The following is a 19385-nucleotide window of genomic DNA, read 5'->3' as shown; positions in this document are numbered from 1 at the left end:
TCTTAAATAGATGACATAGTGGATGCTGCAGATGTGTTTTACAAAAATGCAACTGTCTCCTGCAAAGAGTTTCAAAAAGGTCCAAATGGCTCTTTGGCCTAGTCTTCACTTACCGGCTGGTCCGGCGGCACGCCATCGATGTTCTGGGATCGATCCCGGAAGTGCTCACAGTCGGCGCCGGTACTCCAGCTCGCCGAGAGGAGTACGCGGCATCGACGGGGGGAGACTTCCTGCCGCGTCTGGACCGCGGTAAGTTCGGACTAAGGTACTTCGAATTCAGCTACGTTATTAACGTAGCTGAATTTGCGTACCTTAGTCCGATTTGGGGACTTAGTGGGGACCAGGCCTTTGTTTTCATGCTGATCGATGTATCCGTCCATCCATCCCAGACCTAAGCAAGAGCTCTGTGTAAGCCTGAAAGCTTGTCTCTTTCACCAACAAAAGGTGGGCCAATTAAAGATATTATCTCACCCACCTCATCTCTCTAATATCTCTGTGTGTGTCTGTTTTGTATCTGAGCACCCGTCACATAAAACATATTGGCAATAGCCAAGTCCCCAGTGGAGTTCATGAAGTCTCTGGCTCGTTTCAGGTTAAGAAAACTCTGCTTGAGGTAGTTTTTTTGTTTTTGTTTTCATTTGAATGGAGGGCTGCGCTGTGAATGGCATTCTGGTGCACTACCTTCCCCAGTGGACTGGAGCATTAGTATGGTTGGATGAAAGAGAATTAAACTCCAAATCACTGCCAGGGGCCCTGATCCAAAGCTAGCTCACTTTAATGGGAGTCTTTCCATTGACTTCAACTTCTTTTGGATTGGGCCAATGGTAATAAAAGAGAATTTCCATAATTACTTTAACTAGCAAGAGCCAGTGGCAACTCGCCAAGTTATCAACATTCACTAGACATAATCAGGGCTATATTTTGCCACTCTTACTCATGTTCAACAATACCTTAACAATTCAAACAGTCTCAGGGAAATCAATACGAGTGACATACTACTCAACATGAGTAAGGATATCTGGATTCTCTGACAAACAAATACAGAAGTACATAAATATCAGTGATCTAACAATAAATAAGCACTTATTTTGTAAACAGACCAGAAAATTAAAAAATGCATTGTTATTAAAAACGTCATAATTTTGATCAGGATACAACCCATCTTGTCAGAAGTTGATCAAAGTAAATTTTTTGGGGGAGGTGATACAATTCTTATCTGCAACTTGACAGGATGTAAAAAATAATTACAAATGAAAAGGTTATTCATAATTTTTAAATGAGTTAATTAGTAAACCCAGTCAGAGTCTCTCATTACAGTAATTAATAATTGATTATACTTGAAATTAAACACAATTTTTCATCAAAATCTAATTAAATAACTGCTTTTTTGCCTGCTGATTAAATCATTGGGCTTGGCAGTGATACTCTTTGTTAAATATGTTTATGCTGTACTGAACCGATGAATTTTATTTTTAATAATTGATAGTTCCTTTAGAAATTAGCAATAACGACCCATAATTACAACAGTTCAACCTGATCAGCATTCCTGGCACCTTGCCAGCAACACACAGTGCTTGGCAGATGCCACAGGATTCATTCAAATGGGGAAAAAAGGACCTAAGCATAACCCATGGACATAATTTTTAACCATATTAACTATGAATTAAATCAGGACTTCAAAACTGCTGGAAAAGGTTTCTGAACAGGAGACCATTAAGGGGCAAGTCAGCCTTCCAGACCTGTCTGTAACACAGCAAAGTGTATATACATCCACAGTCATAATTAATGGACACCAACGTTTTAAGTGAGCTATGAAGAGATACCTCTGACACAGAGAGACAATGTCCAATGGAACCCTGTTCAGTGCATAAGGAAAATGCTAGATAAATGAGACAGACAGGCTCAAACGTAAGTAGCAAATGATAAAACTGACTGTACATTCCATCAAACTGTTACTGATTTAATGCTGGTTAATTAATCATTTCTGCTCCTATTAGAGCAAGCACAAAAGTGACCGAAGTATAATATGAGTCAGCAGTGGAAAAGATTCAGTCATTAGAGCAGCACACATAAAGGGAACATGGTGAAACTGATCATTGGTGGTAACTGTAGGAATAATTATACACATATGAAATGAAAGCGAAAAAACTTGCAATCCAGGTAACGATTTCCTAGTTTTTATCGCAACATTTTACAGATCTTTAGCCTACAGGAAGTTACAGTGAAATCAAAGAAACAGCTTGTTTATGCCACACAGAACAGGCTCTTTCACCTGTGGCTACACAACAGTTTGCATCATTGCCATTTTAAAAGAGGAGTCTAGCAGAGAACCTATATAAACTAATACCAGGTTTATCAGCAAAGAAGGAAGAGAAATGAAAGGTAATACCTAGACCTTAGAAGTTGAGGAATACTATTCTCACCTTACTAGTTCAGTTGCTCCTTGCAATAAGCACTGGAAACCTTAGAAATCCAGGAAACCAATTGCAGACAAAACTCAAACAAAAATGTCGTTGCACAGCTGCAACAGGACAGCAAATTTTCCAGATCTTCTGTATTTCAAAGTTAATTTATTCCACTAACCCTCAAAATGTTGAGCGAAAGCCCCTGAACTACTTCCTCAGTCTACGAAAACTCCTAGACTGTTCCCCTTATTCATGCAAGTAGTTCCATTAATTTCAATAAAATTACTCGTGTAAGACAAGCAACATTTAGGCTAGGTCTACACTACAGCGGGGGGGGTCGACCTAAGATACGCAACTTCAGCTACGTGAATAGCGTAGCTGAAGTTGCGTATTTGAGGTCGACTTACCTGGCTGTGAGGACGGCGGCAAGTCGATCGCTGCCGCGCCGCCGTCGACTCCGCTGCCGCCTCTTGCTGCGGTGGATTTCCGGAGTCGACGGCAGAGCGATCAGGGATTGATTTTATCGCGATAAGTCGATCCCCAATAGATCGATTGCTACCCGCCGATCCGGCGGGTAGTGAAGACGTGCCCTTAGCTCCAAGCCAAGTGGAGATTTTGCCAGAATAAGAACAGAGCCAACATTTCAGGATTTGGAGTCTGACTTGGCTCCCACTGACTTTGATGGGAGCACAGTCGGGACCCCAGTCTCGCTACTATGGTTTATTGTAGGAGGGCTTGTCTCATTCTAGCTGATTCCAACTCTTTCTCGAGCAGAAAAGGAACAATTCAAACTCTTTACATACAGCATATGGAACAGGTTCTATTAAACCTTGGTGGTACTATTAAATGAAGTGAGCCCCACATTGCAACACCCACCAAATTCAATGGGCTTACACAGGTTTCAGGGCTTGTCAGAGAGAGAGTTAGTGCACAGCGAGCTGGCGTGTAAATCCACAGTGCACCAGCCTGCTGCGCACTAAAGATCCATGTGGACCCAGTACCTGCACATTAAAAGTTCCCTAGTGCACACTGACTTGCTGCTTTTTGAGACTGGAATATGTCAAAGCACACTAGAGAACTTTTAGTGCGCAGTTGCATGGTCCATGCAGCCAGTTAGCACACGGCAGACTAGTGTGTTGTAGATTTACACCTCAGCTTGCCACACACTAACTCTCCATCTAGGCAAGCCCCAAGAGGCCTTACTTGTTAGTTACTATGGGTGTAACCAACTTGGTCTTGCAGTTCCCAAATGTTAGCAACACTGGCGTTGAGGGTAGAGAATAAAAAGGCTGAAAAGTGGAATATGCTTACCGATAAAATAAGCAAGCAGGATCACCAGCGTGACTGAGATGATAATGGCACTCAGAGCAGCACATTTCCAGTTACAGTACTTATAGGGTTTCTTCAGATTAAAGGCAGGCCTAGAGAAGGTACTTCTGGGAAGGGGTCTAGGGGGAGGTGAGTACACAGTGCTGGACGTCAGGGGATATCCCGGTGATGTTGTACAAAAGAGGGGAGAGGTGCCTCCGGGTTTGAACAGGAAGTGCCTGAGGGAAGAAAGACAAAGAGTAGGTAACTCTTCACGAAAATAAAAGCAGAGGCAGAATTCAAAACTTAGGGATGGTGGCTGCTTCCGGAGTGAAGAAAGCAGCTTCACACAATGTTTTGTAAATACATGGATGCCATGCACAGAAGAGAAGAATAAAAAACAGACAAGTCACACAGAGTAAAGGAAAAACGTCACAGTGCCAACAATATTGCAGAGAACACTTCGACAGAAAGAGATGTCTCCACAGGAAAGCTCACATTACAGTGAAATGAGAAATCCCAAGGATAGCTAGGACAGATCAGTTCACGCAAGCAGGACTGAGGGCCTGATCCTGCTTCCAGTGAAACTTTCAATTGAATTTTAATGGGAGCAAGTTGGAGGTGGGGGAGAGCATGAACATTTATCCAAACACACTGATTGCTGCAAGAGAGCTTTGTTTTGTTTGTTTGTTTTTTGCTGTGTGGAGATGGGGAAAAGGGAGTCCTTTCACGGTGTCGAAATTGCCACAGTGTCCCCAGTTTTCCATCCCTACATTTTGACAGCAGCGATATTTTAGCCTAGTTGTTTTATGGAAGACAGTAATGTAAGGACATTGAGCAAGTCTCACTAAAATCAGAGGAAAGAATCCCATTGACTTCTATGGGAGTTGGGTCAAACTGTAAATGAAAATTCCAATTTTCAGGAAAAGCTCTTGAGAACTTTAAGGCACCTGAATCCCTCTATTCCTGGATTTTCTTCAGGAGTGAAGGGACAGGAAGGAGAAACAGTGGTAGCCTGGGTGGTAGGCCTGATGCTCCTCTCTCTACGCCAGTGTAAATCAGGAGTAACTCCACTACTGTGGGATCAGAATCAGGCCCAATGCAGCTAGTATTTTTAGTCATGATTTTATGGGCTAGATCCTGAGCAGTGATAAATCAGTACCGCCCCACTGAAGTCAATGGGGTTATGCTGGTTTATGCCAGTTCAGCATGTGGCCCAAGGTTTCCATCTCAAAGACACACATGTAATAATAGGGACGAACTCTCACATGCAGAAACATTGCTGTGAAGAAAAGTCATGGAACAATTTCTGCAGTATAAAGTGATGTGGATTTTCTTTCAGAACAATGTTTATACTACTTCTGGCAAACCCGTTCATTAACTGTACAAAATAATGGTTGCTAGAACATGACTCATTATTTCCACTATTCGTCTAGGTTAAAACTTTAATTCTTGCAGCAGTGTCTCCACTATTAATTTATTTCTTTGCTTTATTTAGCTACAGATTTATTTGGTCCCCATTGAAGAAGCATCTGCAGTGTACAAATATAACAAGCAGTATTGCAGTTGATAATTATTATTTAATTAGGAAACCACTAACACACAGCATGTCATACAAGTTCGGTGTAATGTGTAATCTTCTTAGAAGCCATTTATAACTTAAAAAGTTATATGATCAAAAGTTAAATTTAAAAAAGTGATGGTTACCATCAAAATGGGATGTTAAATCAACACCAAAGGCCTGGGTTTAAAGAAATGCCCTATCATCACTGCTATCAGTGTCAAAATGATACTTCTGTTCCTTTGTAAGGCAATGAACCTGGAAAATATCAGTTTAACATTTGCAGTATTGTTCAGCCAGCCTCATAGTAGTTTAAAGTCTTCACTGAAATGCAAGTAACCTTAGTTTGTAAAGGACTGTAAATTGCTACAGATACAGCTTATTAGTGAAATGATTTTCAAAATGGCAAAGAAAGCCAATGAGATGCTATGGATCATCAGCATATTAATGAGAGTCCCATTAATATGTACAGGATGCTGTGCTCCAAGCTCCGGAACCTCATTTTTTAAAGCCATCTTAGAAGAGGCAAAAAATGGCATTGCCCTTAAAACATCATTGAAGTGACAAATGCTTTCATGCAAAGATCATAATGACTGTACAGTAAACAGAAAGACCACATAAGTGTCACATACCCATCATTGTAAGCACCGTCATGTCGGGAGGAGGTGAGAATGTCCATCTCAATGAGGTTGTCCTGCAATGTCTCTAGGAATGTCTGCTTTGCTATGTTTCTACATACATATGGAAACATGAATGAAGCCAGTGAGTCATGCATCTATGAAGTGTGATCGTATAAACCACAATGGTTATAGTGCAGTTGTGCATGGAATTAGAATGATGGACCATATATTTATATGTATAAGATATTACACATATACATATACAGCATTTAAGAATGTTCACTTCTAAGTATGCGTATACACACATATATATGAGCGCACACACATCCCTGTGTGCATATATATAAAGTTCGGGTTTTTATGTCTATGTACATTATTATTTTGCTGACAGTGCAGAAAAAATATGTATGAAACTTTTTGATCTGCTGGATTCAAAAGACCAAATCTTAATTTAACAAAGCTGTACCCCAATAATGAGTGTGCATCAGTGTCTGTTTCTGTGCAAAGACTGAATACACTACCCAAATACCGTCAATACCGTGGTTCCATCTTGTGTCATCACTAAGGCTAAGATTTTGTCATGGTTATTTTTAGTAAAAGTCATGGACAGGTCACAGGCAATAAACAAAAATTCACGGAAGCTGTGACCTGTCTGTGACTTGCTGTTGCGATTCCATGGTTTCCCCCACCACCGTGGTGGCTGGGAGCTGTGGGGTTGCCCCTCCGCCCACAGTGGTTTGGAACTGCTGGGTGACCATATTTCCCAAAGAGAAAATGGGACACCCCCAGCCGCTCGCCCGAGGCGTCCCCTTCCCCCGTGCGAGGCTATCGCCCGTCGCTGGAACCCTGAGAAGGGCCCCCTCAGGAGTCTGTCACCTGTCACTGGAACTTTGCAGGGGGCCCCGTCGCCTGTCTCTGGAACCCTGCCAGGGCCCCACTGGCTGCCAGCTCCAGAGTCCTACAGCCCCAGAGGCTGAAGCAGAGATTGTCAGGGAGGTCTCTGGAAATCCTTAGTCATCACATATCTCCAGCCAAGCACGTAACCAGATGGATTCTCTGTTTTGTTTAAATCCTTACTTTGCACTTTGAATTGGGTAATTAACAACTGAATTAATCTAATCTTCTTTTACTGAGACAATGTTAGTCTGAGAAATATAGAAGTGGAGATATTTGGCTTTTGCTCCATGTGCACATTTTAAATAAACATTCTCTCAATTACTGAGCGGCAAAAACCGGAATAAATTATCTGTAATTCTCATAATGGATTGCTGGTGGTGGATAACTTAAACAAACGGCACCTCGGTCTGAAATACCCTGGTTTGGGTTTTGAAAAGTCTTGCCCCTTCCCAGTTTTGTTTGTACATATATGGAGATGAGCCAAATCCAGAGTCATATAGCCTAAACTCCTTAATACTTTTGGTTGGGGGGATTGGGAGTGACCCAGAGCCAACCACTCAACTTCAAATGTTTTATAATTACATTTGGAACTTCTATAGCACCATCAAGGATCTCAAAGCTCCTTACAAACACTTAAGTCTCAGTTTACAGAAAATGAGGCACAGACAGGGGAACGTGCCCAAGGTCCCACAATCGGTCAGAGGCAGAGCTGGGAACCAGAACCGAGACCTCCTGGCCTGCAGTCCTGTGCCACAAGACCAGACACAAGAACATCCGTCTCATCTTCTGCAAAATCAAATCCATCCCTGATTTTGCCATTCTCTATTTTCAAACAACAAAAGTAAATCTGAGTCTGCATCTTGAACCGTCAGTAAATTCCCAAGCCAAGACTAAAGAAGAGAAACACATCAGCCTTGTGACACTTGATCACTTATGCAGGATTAAGGGCTTACAAGATATGAGAGGCATGTGGTGAACTCTGTCACAGAAGCTGTATTCAGGTAGCAGGCTATACTAAGGGAAACTTCAGTACTGCCGCATTATGCAAACCTCCCTCTATGAAGTGTCCTTAACCTTAGTTTTCATCTCTCCTTCTCGCTAATGCCAGTACTCCTTTAGTTCAAGCCCCCGCCTTTGTTGGCTATGGGCTGCACTGACAGCACAGATCTGCAGTTGATCCCAGTGACAGGAATGTGATTCATATTCATAGCTTTCAAGTACAGTGGATCAACATGCTTGAGCTGAGACATAGCACTGGAAATATCAACCCATCTCAAAGTATTTACTGCTTCCACTCGTTCCCCAAGAATGCAGGAAAAGTTGGATGTTATTCAATGTAATAAAGAAGCTACACACTCGCACACAGAGTCTTTAATGGATAAAAGGCAAAGCACCTAACACCACAGTAATCAGTAAAGGTTCATGAACAGTTAAAATTTGTGTAAAACTGGTGATTCCATGTATTTCAATTGTGAATTGTCAATAAAATGGGAGATAACACTGGGTTACGTGAGCTTCTGATGCATGTCAGGAACACAGCAGTCACACACTGAGCTACATTGGCAATTATTATACAACTGCACTCTTCATTTACTATGGGCCAGATTCTAACCCTTTACTTAATCTGAGTAGGGGTTTACTCTGGGTAGACTTGCTAATTCTGGAGTAAAATCCTGACTCAACATGAGTCAGGGAGGTATAATCTGGTCCTCGGTGCTTACAGCCTGAAATTCTCTGGGATTAGCGTTGTCCTGAAGCTACAGCTGTGCCAAACAAATGGCTCTCTCAGCTGGCATTTATTTGCTCACTGCAAGGTCACATTTACCAGAACAGAAAGGAGAGGTCAGAGAAAAAAGGGAGGAATAAAGAGCAGAGAAAGCGTGGGGAGAAATGACTCACCTGTAAGATCTCACTGCTGAGCAAAGATGTTTTCATACAATACATTGCTTTTAAAGCAGCAAAGGAAGAAGAAGTGGAGAAAAGAGAGGCAGAAAGAGAACTAGAGGAAAAGGGGAGAGGAGTGAGGAAAAAGAAATGAAGAAAAGGAGGGAAGGAGGAGATGTGAGGAGGGGCTCTTCTTCCAGCAACATATGAAATTCTTATGGGCATAGTATTTGTAAGATTTAAGCACCTATACTTTGCATTTATGATAGCTTTTGCATTAAACTCAACCTATCCCCACCTAACCCTCCACTCTGAACAGCCCTAGGTCATTCAAAAGCTGAACCCAGATCTGAATTCTGCTAATAGTCCCAATGTTATTAAAAATCAAAACCAGACACCGTCAAATTTGGGATGGGAGAGGTTTGCAATCCAGTGTTGTATACACATTTTCTAGCTTGTGCTGGTCTCTGTTTAAAAGATATAGCTTTCTCTTTATGTTTTCTTTCTGTGCTGGCTAATGTGGAATTACAAAAATGGATATTCAACAGAAATACAGTTCCATTTTTGACATGAGATTATCACAATACCACATTTCTATACTTCAAAGGTCTTAATTCTTGGATTAATTTCTCTGGGATGGAATTTATTTTTTAAACGTTGAACTTTTTGTGGTTTACTTATTTATTATTCCACTAGTTGCTGATCTTTTTGATCCCTAAGTAGCTAGATTTTTGCAGTGGGAAGAATCTACACAGTTACTGTATGTAGCAGGAAGAATTCTGCTTTCAAGTCTGAAGGACAAACCTGAACAACGGTGTCTGGTCTCTGAGAACTCTCTCAGAAGTAAAGGTAAGATTTGTGGATGTCGGAGATGAGCCACACCGCCACACATTACTAATCCTCCATGCGATGCAGTCTCTCTTTATTATGTTGCCACTATCTCTACAACATATCTTATTATCCAAATAGTTTGTTTAGTGGGGGAACAATAGTATCTTGATGCTGTCCAACTGAATTACTAGTCAGCACGTAGAATCTTTTACCTGTTCTTTATCTGGAAAACTCTCAGGTGATACTGGTCATAACAAACATAAAGGCAATATAATGCCCTTCCAGCTGACGTGTCAGAAGCTACATAACTGCGCACCAAATAATCTGTTTTCTATACAATGTCCAGCCAGGATCAAGTAACCATGACAGTAGTTTGTGAAGCAAGTGAAAGCCTTAAACTAAATACAAAGACTTCTTCTTGTCAGTAAATTCTAGATGACCAGTCTGGTTAAGAGCAATAACACGAATTCCCCAATATGTCTATGACAGTTAAGTAATATGCAAATAAAACACACTGCTTCAGGCTTGGAGAGACATTCACCAGACCTATTATGGTGGAACAGTAGTGATGCTATAATTAAGGATGTGTCAGAGTTTTCAGTTTAACAAGGGACATAGTCTTGGCTCTAGATACCTGATAGACCACCTCTCTTTCTCTCCATGCATCAGTGTAATTGTTAAGATTTCTGATGCTCGCTCGCTCTCCCTCATGGTCCATGGGTTTGGACATCTAGGCGTGTGATGTTTTCAGGGGAGGGCCTTTAACTCTGAGGTTACACCACTGATCCCACAAAGCCAGGTTATTATTTATTTTGGGTATGGCAGCAGGTGCCCTGAGACCCCAAGTAGATTTGGTGACCCCATTGTGCTAGGCACTGTACGTCCACAAAAGAAGACAAGACCTCTCCTCCAAAGGCCTTACAATCTAAATTAAGACAAGATGCAACAAGGGAGTGTAACAAATAGCAAGAGGGAAGGGGCAGAGTAAAACCATTATAATAACATGGTTACATAGGCTAACAATTGCGTAATTTGACTGCTGTGAATCAACTGAGAGGTGTTTTTCCCCACCTTTTTCTTTTTTTAAAATGAGTACAGTCTCCCACAGTATTCTTGCCAGCAAGTTAAAGTAGTATGGGATGGATGAATGGACTATAACGTGGATAGAAAGCTGGCTAGATCGTCGGGTTCAATGGGTAGTGATCAATGGCTCCGTGTCTAGTTGGCAGCCAGTTTCAAGCAGAGTGCCCCAAGGGTAGGTCTACACTACCCGCCTGAAACGGCGGGTAGAAATCGACCTCTCAAGGATCGATTTATCGCGTCTCGTTGGGACGCGACAATCGATCCCCGAATCGACGCTCTTACTCCACCAGCAGAGGTGGGAGTAAGTGCCGTCAACGGGAAGCCACAGAGGTCGATTTTGCCGCCGTCCCTACAGCTGGGTAAGTCGGCTGCGATACGTCGAATTCAGCTACGCTATTCGCGTAGCTGAATTTGCGTATCTTAAATCGACCCCCCCCCCCCTTTAGTGAAGACCTGCCCCAAGAGTTGGTCCTGGGGCCCGTTTTGTTCAATTTCTTCATTAATGATCTGGAGGATGGCGTGGACTGCACTCTCAGCAAGTTTGCAGATGACACTAAACTGGGAGGAGTGGTAGATACGCTGGAGGGTAGGAATACGATACAGAGGGACCTAGACAAATTAGAGGATTGGGCCAAAAGAAATCTGTCGAAGTTCAACAAGGACAAGTGCAGAGTCCTGCACTTAGGATGGAAGAATCCCATTCACTGTTACAGACTAGGGACCGAATGGCTAGGAAGCAGTTCTGCAGAAAAGGACCTAGGGGTTACAGTGGACGAGAAGCTGGATATGAGTCAACAGTATGCCCTTGTTGCCAAGAAGGCTAACGGCATTTTGGGCTGTATAAGTAGGGGCATTGCCAGCAGATCAAGGGACATGATCATTCCCTTCTATTCGACATTGGTGAGGCCTCATCTGGAGTACTGTGTCCAGTTTTGGGCCCCACACTACAAAAAGGATGTGGAAAAATTGGAAAGAGTCCAACAGAGGGCAACAAAAATGATTAGGGGGCTGGAGCACATGACTTATGAGGAGGAACTGGGATTGTTTAGTCTGCAGAAGAGAAGAATGAGGGGGGATTTGATAGCTGCTTTCAACTACCTGAAAGGGGGTTCCAAAGAGGATGGATCTAGACTGTTCTCAATGGTACCTGATGACAGAACAAGGAGTAATGGTCTCAAGTTGCAGCGGGGGAGGTTTAGGTTGGCTATTAGAAAAAACTTTTTCACTAGGAGGGTGGTGAAGCACTGGAATGGGTTATCTAGAGAGGTGGTGGAATCTCCATCCTTAGAGGTTTTTAAGGCCCGGCTTGAAGTCTTGGCTGGTTGTGGTTGGTCTTGCTTTGAGCAAGGGATTGGACTAGATGACCTCCTGAGGTCCCTTCCAACCCTGATATTCTATGATTCTATGCTAGACCTGACTACTATTCAATTTAGCTATCATTTTTGGCTCAGTTTCTTCTAGGAGTTAGGGCTTTAGTTGATATTAACTATTTTCATACTGTTCATTATATATTATGTACTCAAATCCCGAGACAATATGGAAGGAGCATATTTAAAAATAGGTTAGGCCCCTACATAGCTCTGATAGCTAAGGGCCTTATCCTGGAGTAATCTCACTGAAATTAAATGGACTACTTATAGAAGGGCTGCAGAATTGGGCCCAGAATAAGCTATGATGTACATTTCCTTAGTAGAGAAACAAGCTGTAAAGTTCACTGCCTGAGCATATATGCACCAGAGTTAGTACCCTAATAAAATTACTGCAACCGTGGCCAAGTCACATTTATAGCACTAACATGTAATTTTGTCCTAATCTTTTGGGGCCAGCTTCTTAGTTGGGTCTTAATCAGCCAGTCCCCGAGAAATCAATTAGCCTGAAATGCCATGAAAATGTTAAATTGGGACATAATTTGGAGGTTCAGAGGCGCCTGCAAACATGGCTCTTACCCAGATAGATCAAAACATACACCTGCTTTTAAAAACAATGTTCTCAGCAGTGCAGCTTTGGTGACTCAACTGAGCAGATTCTGCCCTAGAGTGGATGCACAGAGCTCCCATTGAGCTCAGTGAGAGTCCATGCATGCAATGGACTGACAAATTTGGCGCTTAGCTTGGTTTTGGGATCTAGTAAATGTTATATTCTGTCTGGAATCTATCCTGGTGCTTTGTTCATCCCAACTGAGGCAGTTAAGTGAATTGATATGCCCTAGGGAGGGGGAGAAACAGATATCAAGGTTGGAACCAAAGAAGGGCTCCAGTGGCTTCCTCCTTGGGCAAAAGGAATGGTAGAGCGCGATCTCTGGAGAATGAAGAGGTAATTCTGCAAGCTGAACAGGAGTAGAGGCATTTGCCATCAGGGAAAGTCTTGAGTCAAAACTGCTGAGCAGGCCCAGATGTGAGGAAGTGGGGTTGAGGAACTATAATGAGCCCCAGCTTAGAAGCCAACAGATTTGATGGGGAGGACACAGAATTGGTGAATTGGAAAAATTGTGTGCATGCTTGTTTGTGATAGATAGTGTGTGTTAGAGCATGTCTACACGGTGAGATAGTATGCAGCAATAGGTGTAAACACAGCACAGTAACTGGCCATGTGGACCCAGCTACTGCACAGTAAAAGTTCCCTATGGCACTTTGATCTACTCTGCTTTGAAACAGAAGTAGATCAAAGCACACTTCGGAACTTTCATTGTGTGCTATCAGGGCCCACACAACCAATTAGTGCGCAGCAGGCTAGCATGCTGTGGATTTATACTCCAGCTTGCCACACACTAACTCACTATCTAGACAAGCCCTTAATGTGAGTGCATGCACATATTCAGGATTTATTTTATGTGGGTGTGTCTGTGCGAGAGAGATTGGGTGTGTCCAGGTGTGTGTGTTTTCACTTTTTCTCACCGGTGTCTCTCTTCCCACTGTGAACACAAGCAGTGGGAAAGGGACAAGAGAGTTGGCAGCTTCATCTCTTATCCAGAAGCTGCAGCAGCAAAATATCAAGAGCGGGTGAGAGGAAGGGCTAATCAGCCTCGTATTAAATAATGCCAGCGAGCATCCTTTTCATTATCCAAGTAGTTACAGGTGTGTAGCATATCTTGCAGGGGAATACGACAGGGAGCATGCACAACCATCAGGGGATACTATTATTAATTCAGTCATATCCAGCATGTCCGCAAAATCCCGGAGAGTCAAAGGGTATGGATCAACCTAAGGCTATGTGGGGGTCCAATGGTAAGTGTCTATATGCATTATAGATAGATCTGACCCTCATTTTAGCCTTCTTGTTACTCTGTGAAGAAGCACTTCTTAAACTGAATTCATAAAGGTTTATGTTTGTTGTTCTTCAAGCAAACAGTGGGTAATTTTACACATTATCCATTATTTGTGTGTACTGTGTTAGGACAAGGTAGGAGCACATCTGTTACCAGGTATCACACAGATCTACAAACCATTTCTAATTTATAGAAAGTTTACTTCTTCATAAATATGAAACTTTAATACTGTCTACATGTAAATCCAAATAAGACCATCTGCCGTCATTTCCATGAAACTGGGTAGTTTCATTCTTAGACCTTTGATATATTTGCTGAAATCTTAGTCAATGTTATGAGGAAAACACATTTTAAACGGAGCAAGTTCCTCAGGATAAATAAAGACAATACTGAGACATACAATTATCCAGTACCAGAAAGGTAGGAGACATGTGGAAAAGAACATGAGAAGTTAATGGAAGCAATATTAATTGACTCATGTGCCACTATTCAGTGTTCCATATTTCTTGAAGCAATACTGTAGGATAGTAAAATGCAGCAATATATTCCCCCCTTTCCCACTAGGTCTAACTAGATCAACCTTCCCTGCACTATATATTACAATTATATCTGCTGGATAAGGCACAGCTAGAAGGCTAACTCTTTTCAATATATTGACGGAGTTCAGTTTCATAAATAGGGTATTGACTTATCCCACCACATAGGAAGAAAATACATTAAGAAAAACATTTAAAATCTATGATTGTGGTTTTAATTTTAAATGGGGGAAAATGATAAGCGATTGTTAATACCAATGGTATTTTCAGTCTATGGAAGCAGAGCAATTTCCTGTTCTCTTAATCCAAATAAAAGACACAAAGAATAATATATACAACTTGGAAGGCATAAATTGAACATCAGTTCACAAGCTAACCCGCTCGCTAAACAGACATATTTTTCCATGTATACTGTGTTGTTGTAGACATGTTGGTCCGATGATATCAGAGAGACAAACTGGGTGAAGTAATCTCTTTTATTCGACCTACTTCTGTTGGTGAGAGACACAAGCTTTTGCACTTACACAGACCTGAAGAAGAGCTCTGTGTAAGTATGAACGTTTGTCTCTCTCACCAAAAGAAATTGGTCCAATAAAAGATATTACCTCACCCAGCTTGTCTCCCTACTATTTTTCTATGGCATACACTAAGCTGAATATAGAATACTGTAAATAACTAAAAAAAAAAAACAACCTACCTAGTCTCCAGTGGGATGTTACTGTTGAGTAACCAGTTGTCCTGAGCATGGGCTGGCTCTTGGGTGCTGGCAGGATGCTCTCCAGAAAGAGAGTGATCAGTAGGAGCAGGGCTGGGGTTGCTACGTGGCGTGAAGTTCCCTCTGTTTAGGGAGTTGATGGAGGCCGCATGATGCTGATTTGGCGTGTGAGCATGTGGTAGTGGAGGTGGAGGAGTTCGAAGTCTTGAATGGTTCTGAAGACCCGGAGGATGATCTAAAACATAAGTATTTGTAAGGTTCAGGACTCCAGCCAATGTTCATTTCGCACAAGCAGTTCAAAGAAGTATGAAGACTACGGATACGTCTACCCAGGAATTAAACAAATAACTTCCTGGCCTGGGTCAGCTGACTTGGGCTCACGGGGCTTTGGCGGTGGGGCTGTAAATTGCTGTGTAGATGTCTGACCTCGGCTGGAGCCCAAGCTCTGCCCCTCTCCCTCCGGTCGCAGCATCTTAGAGCTCGGGCTCCTGCCAAGCCTGAACGTCTACACAGCCCCGCAGCCTGAGCTCCGTGAGCCCAAGTGAGCTGACCCAGGCCAGCCGCAGTCATGCCGTGGGTCTTTTATTCCACTGTAGACATACTGTAAAAGACCACAGACACAAAATCAAACTCAAAAGACAAACATAGTCGTGTTCTATAAGTTCTAATGAAACATACAATACTTCTATACACACAAGAATGTTATAAAGAATCATAGAATATCAGGGTTGGAAGGGACCTCAGAAGGTCATCTAGTCCAACCCCCTGCTCAAAGCAGGACCAATCCCCAGACAGATTTTTACCCCAGTTCCCTAAATGGCCCCCTCGAGGATTGAACTCACAACCCTGGGTTTAGCAGGCCAATGCTCAAACCACTGAGCTATCCCTCCCCACTTAGAACAGGCTTAGAACACTGCAAGAGGTCTGTTCCTATCATCAAATTATTTCTGATCCACAACTGCAGGTGTAATTGCCAGCTTTGTAGTAACTTGTGGATAATTTATTTTGCCCATCTTTCCTGGGAAATTAAGAAAAAAGTAAAAACTGCTAATGGATCTTGTGGGAGATGGATAGCTCAGGGTACTTGGTAACGAGATACAGAATGCTTAACCTCTACATCACTGGTTTCAACAGGTTAACAAGTCATCAACATATCATAGTTGTATGAGAAATGAGATGTTCATCTTAGCTCAGATCCTGCTAACCTGGTGTCCATATCATGCAAAAATACCAAAAATGCCATTAATTCATGGTCTCAATAGAGAGGTCAAGGACTAAATAGCCACGGAAACTTGGGCATGGTACTTCTAGGTTGCCACTGAAGCCCATGGCAGGGCAATGAAGAGGAGAACCCTTGCTCAGCAACAGACACTAGGCTCTTTACAGCAGGGACCTTTTTTGTGTTCTATGTTTAAAATAAGAACGGCCATACTGGGTCAGACCAATGAGCCATCTAGCCCAGCACCCTGTCTTCTGGCAGTGGCCAATGCCAGGTGCTTCAGAGGGAATGAACAGATCAAAATGAAGAAATCTCATTGAGTTATATCACTCCCTGAAAGGGAGATCCCTGTAGCTGAGCCAATCTGTCTGCTGGTTCAGGAGTCCAGCTAGGTGGAATGCATGACTAGCTTGCAGGTGCAGCTCTGCCCAACATAGCAACTTCTCTGCAACTTCTTCCAAATTCCAGTTGTGGATACCTCCCTAGCTCTGGATATCTCCCTACCTACAAAAGCTGCATTTTCCATTTGGAGTCACAAAAGGCAATTGATTACCTGGTTCTTGGATGCTAAAAAAGCTCTGCACAAAGCCATTGAAAACACTTTGAAGTCTGTCCTGAACCATGTATCCTCAGTTGACTGGGATATAAAGAACGTAACCCAGTCTCTTCCGCTGGCTTCCAGTGTAATTGCCATAAACTGGGGATTAATTAAGAGCAACACCGATAAACACAGGTATATCAAACTCTCCACATCAGATAAATTCTTACACCAAGATCACCAATCTTTGGGTTCTGTGGAATAGTAAAGCCAACATAATTTGTCTGGAGTGGCGATGGACCCAAAGGACCAGTTACATTAAGGAGGATCTGATAACCTGGGAGATGTAGACCTTCTTGTGCTGTAGATTGGTGAGATAACCTAATTTTATTTGCCAGGTGTCCTGTTTTAGAGATATGCTCCTCTGATAGAAGGACTGTCACTAACTTGGTGTTGAAGAGGGCTCTTAAGTATATTAGCTGTTGATACAAAATTGTGAATGAGTCCTGTGTTCGATTCAGAGTCCTTTATTTTCACTAGATTTGGCAAGACTGGCAAATGAATGAAGCGGTTCCTAGAGAGGGACTGGGAGAACTCCATGGCCTGCTACAAAAAGCACCAGGACCTGTGATTAGAAAGCAGCGGCTTATGCCAAAGGTGACAGCTCATCTAAGTCTCTTCCATTGAAAAATGTTCTTTCTGAGAAGCACCTCTGAAATCTGGAAGAAAACCTTGATGTTAGGTCAGAAGCAATGAACGTTGTTTCAGTCTCTCTGAGTTGACCCCCTTAAACTTATTTAGATGCCTTTAGACTCAAAAGAGTATCAAAAGTGATGAGTGAGATCTCTGAAGGCGTCATTACACTAACTCAGAATCCCTTATCACTGCTTCTTCTTCTTCTTCCATTCCCATCCACCAGGCTGATGATGGGGCCAAATGAAGTTTTTCTACCACTTTCTAACTTGATCAAGCCTCACTGCTTCATTCATATTTAAACTTTTTTGTTCTATGTCATTCTTCACTGTATCTATCCAATGCATCCTTGTTCTCCTCTATTTCTATGTCCTTGCACGCTGGTGTGTATTGCCATATATGGTATCCTTTTGGGATCTATTCTTGACATCTGTCAAAACCATCACAGTCATCTTTCTTGAATAGTCTCTAACAGCTTTAATTCTTGGCCACACCATTTTTTCATCTCTTCATTTTTTATTTTTTGCAGTCTTGAAACTTTCACTATTCCCCAAGCCCAGTTCATGTCTGCAATGATAAGCTTTCATTCGTTGATTTCCCTCATATTCTAGCATTCCAACCCGTGAAGCAGTATGGACACAACTGTCTCATATATAAGGCCTTGGCTGAATCAGGAGATGACTGACAAATGATTTCGGCTGAGTTGCGGATAAGACATGGAAAATCATGGAAAAGTAATAATGGACCTTTATTAATTATGGTAATTTGGAAAAGCCAGAGAAGATGTATTTGTTCAAGAAAAATGCACTGGGACAATATAAACACTCAAGTTTTATGTTATGACTGCTAATTTTTTAATAACCAGACATTTTGCTGCAACTATGTTACAGTCATTAATGTACGGGGCTGAGAGCCGGAGCCCCGGCTGCCCACAGGGCTGAGAGCCAGAGCCCCAGCCGCCCGTGGGGCTGAGAGCCGGAGCCCCGGCCACCCGCAGGTCTGACAGCTGGAGATCTGCTCGCCTGCGGGCTGACAGCAGGCACCCCACTGCCCCGGGGCTGACAGCCTGAGCCTGCCACTGTCAGCTGAGATAAATGAGGTTCTACTGTACTAATGGGGGGAAAAAGTGTGTTGCAAACCTCAGAATGTATGCAAAATTGTGGACTGTGCAAAGTAAGCTAATTAAAATAAAAATTGCAGTTGAAGCCTAATATTGCAGTTTCCACAATTTCTGCAATATTGCAAATTAAGCAGAGCCTTACTCATATATATGACAGGTTTCAGAGTAGCAGCCGTGTTAGTCTGTATCCGCAAAAAGAAGAACAGGAGTACTTGTGGCACCTTAGAGACTAACAAGCCAACTAACTAATTTGTTAGTCTCTAAGGTGCCACAAGTACTCCTGTTCTTCATATATATGCTTTTTGTTTTAATTGAAATGTCTTTATTATTCCAGCTCTTGCAGAGTTTTTTTTGAATGCACTACCAGCTAGTCCAATTCTTCTTTTTATGCCATCTTCACAATTCCCATTTTTTTATGCTAGTCCTTCAAAGCACACACATTTTTCCACTTCTTTGCCTTTGAGTTTGAGCTTTATCTCTTTCTCTTGTCTTCCAATTGCCATAATTTCTGTCTTTTTTGTGCTGATCTTCAATCCAAATTTTCAGCTTTCCCGGTCTACCTTGTCAGTTATACTCTGTAAATCCTCCTTGGTCAATTCTTACCACTAATTACAAACAACTCTATCAATGTGTCAAGGAGTTTAAGCTGGCCTAACATATACACGGATAAGTCAGATGCAAGAGTAAGTTAAAGTAGTTGCCCCTATTTT

The 19385-nt window shown here is 42.3% G+C and overlaps 1 protein-coding gene across 12 annotated transcripts in view; it reads right to left on the bottom strand.

Moving 5' to 3' along the window:
* The window catches only part of TENM4 (teneurin transmembrane protein 4), a 763612-nt gene that overhangs the window by 232789 nt on the left and 511438 nt on the right, over positions 1-19385 (bottom strand). For all 12 annotated transcript variants that reach the window (XM_065595842.1, XM_065595866.1, XM_065595862.1 and 9 more), the window contains 3 exons: positions 15088-15340; positions 5907-6005; positions 3717-3952 (listed from right to left, as the gene is read on the bottom strand). In XM_065595842.1, coding sequence (XP_065451914.1) covers positions 3717-3952; positions 5907-6005; positions 15088-15340 — 588 coding nt within the window. The remainder of the gene's footprint in view (positions 1-3716; positions 3953-5906; positions 6006-15087; positions 15341-19385) is intronic.

Source organism: Chrysemys picta, chromosome 1 (genome assembly GCF_011386835.1).
Source record: "Chrysemys picta bellii isolate R12L10 chromosome 1, ASM1138683v2, whole genome shotgun sequence".
Classification (NCBI taxonomy): Eukaryota; Metazoa; Chordata; order Testudines; family Emydidae; genus Chrysemys; species Chrysemys picta.
The sequence above is the reverse complement of the archived record's forward strand: the minus strand, read 5'-3'. Positions and strand labels throughout refer to the sequence as shown.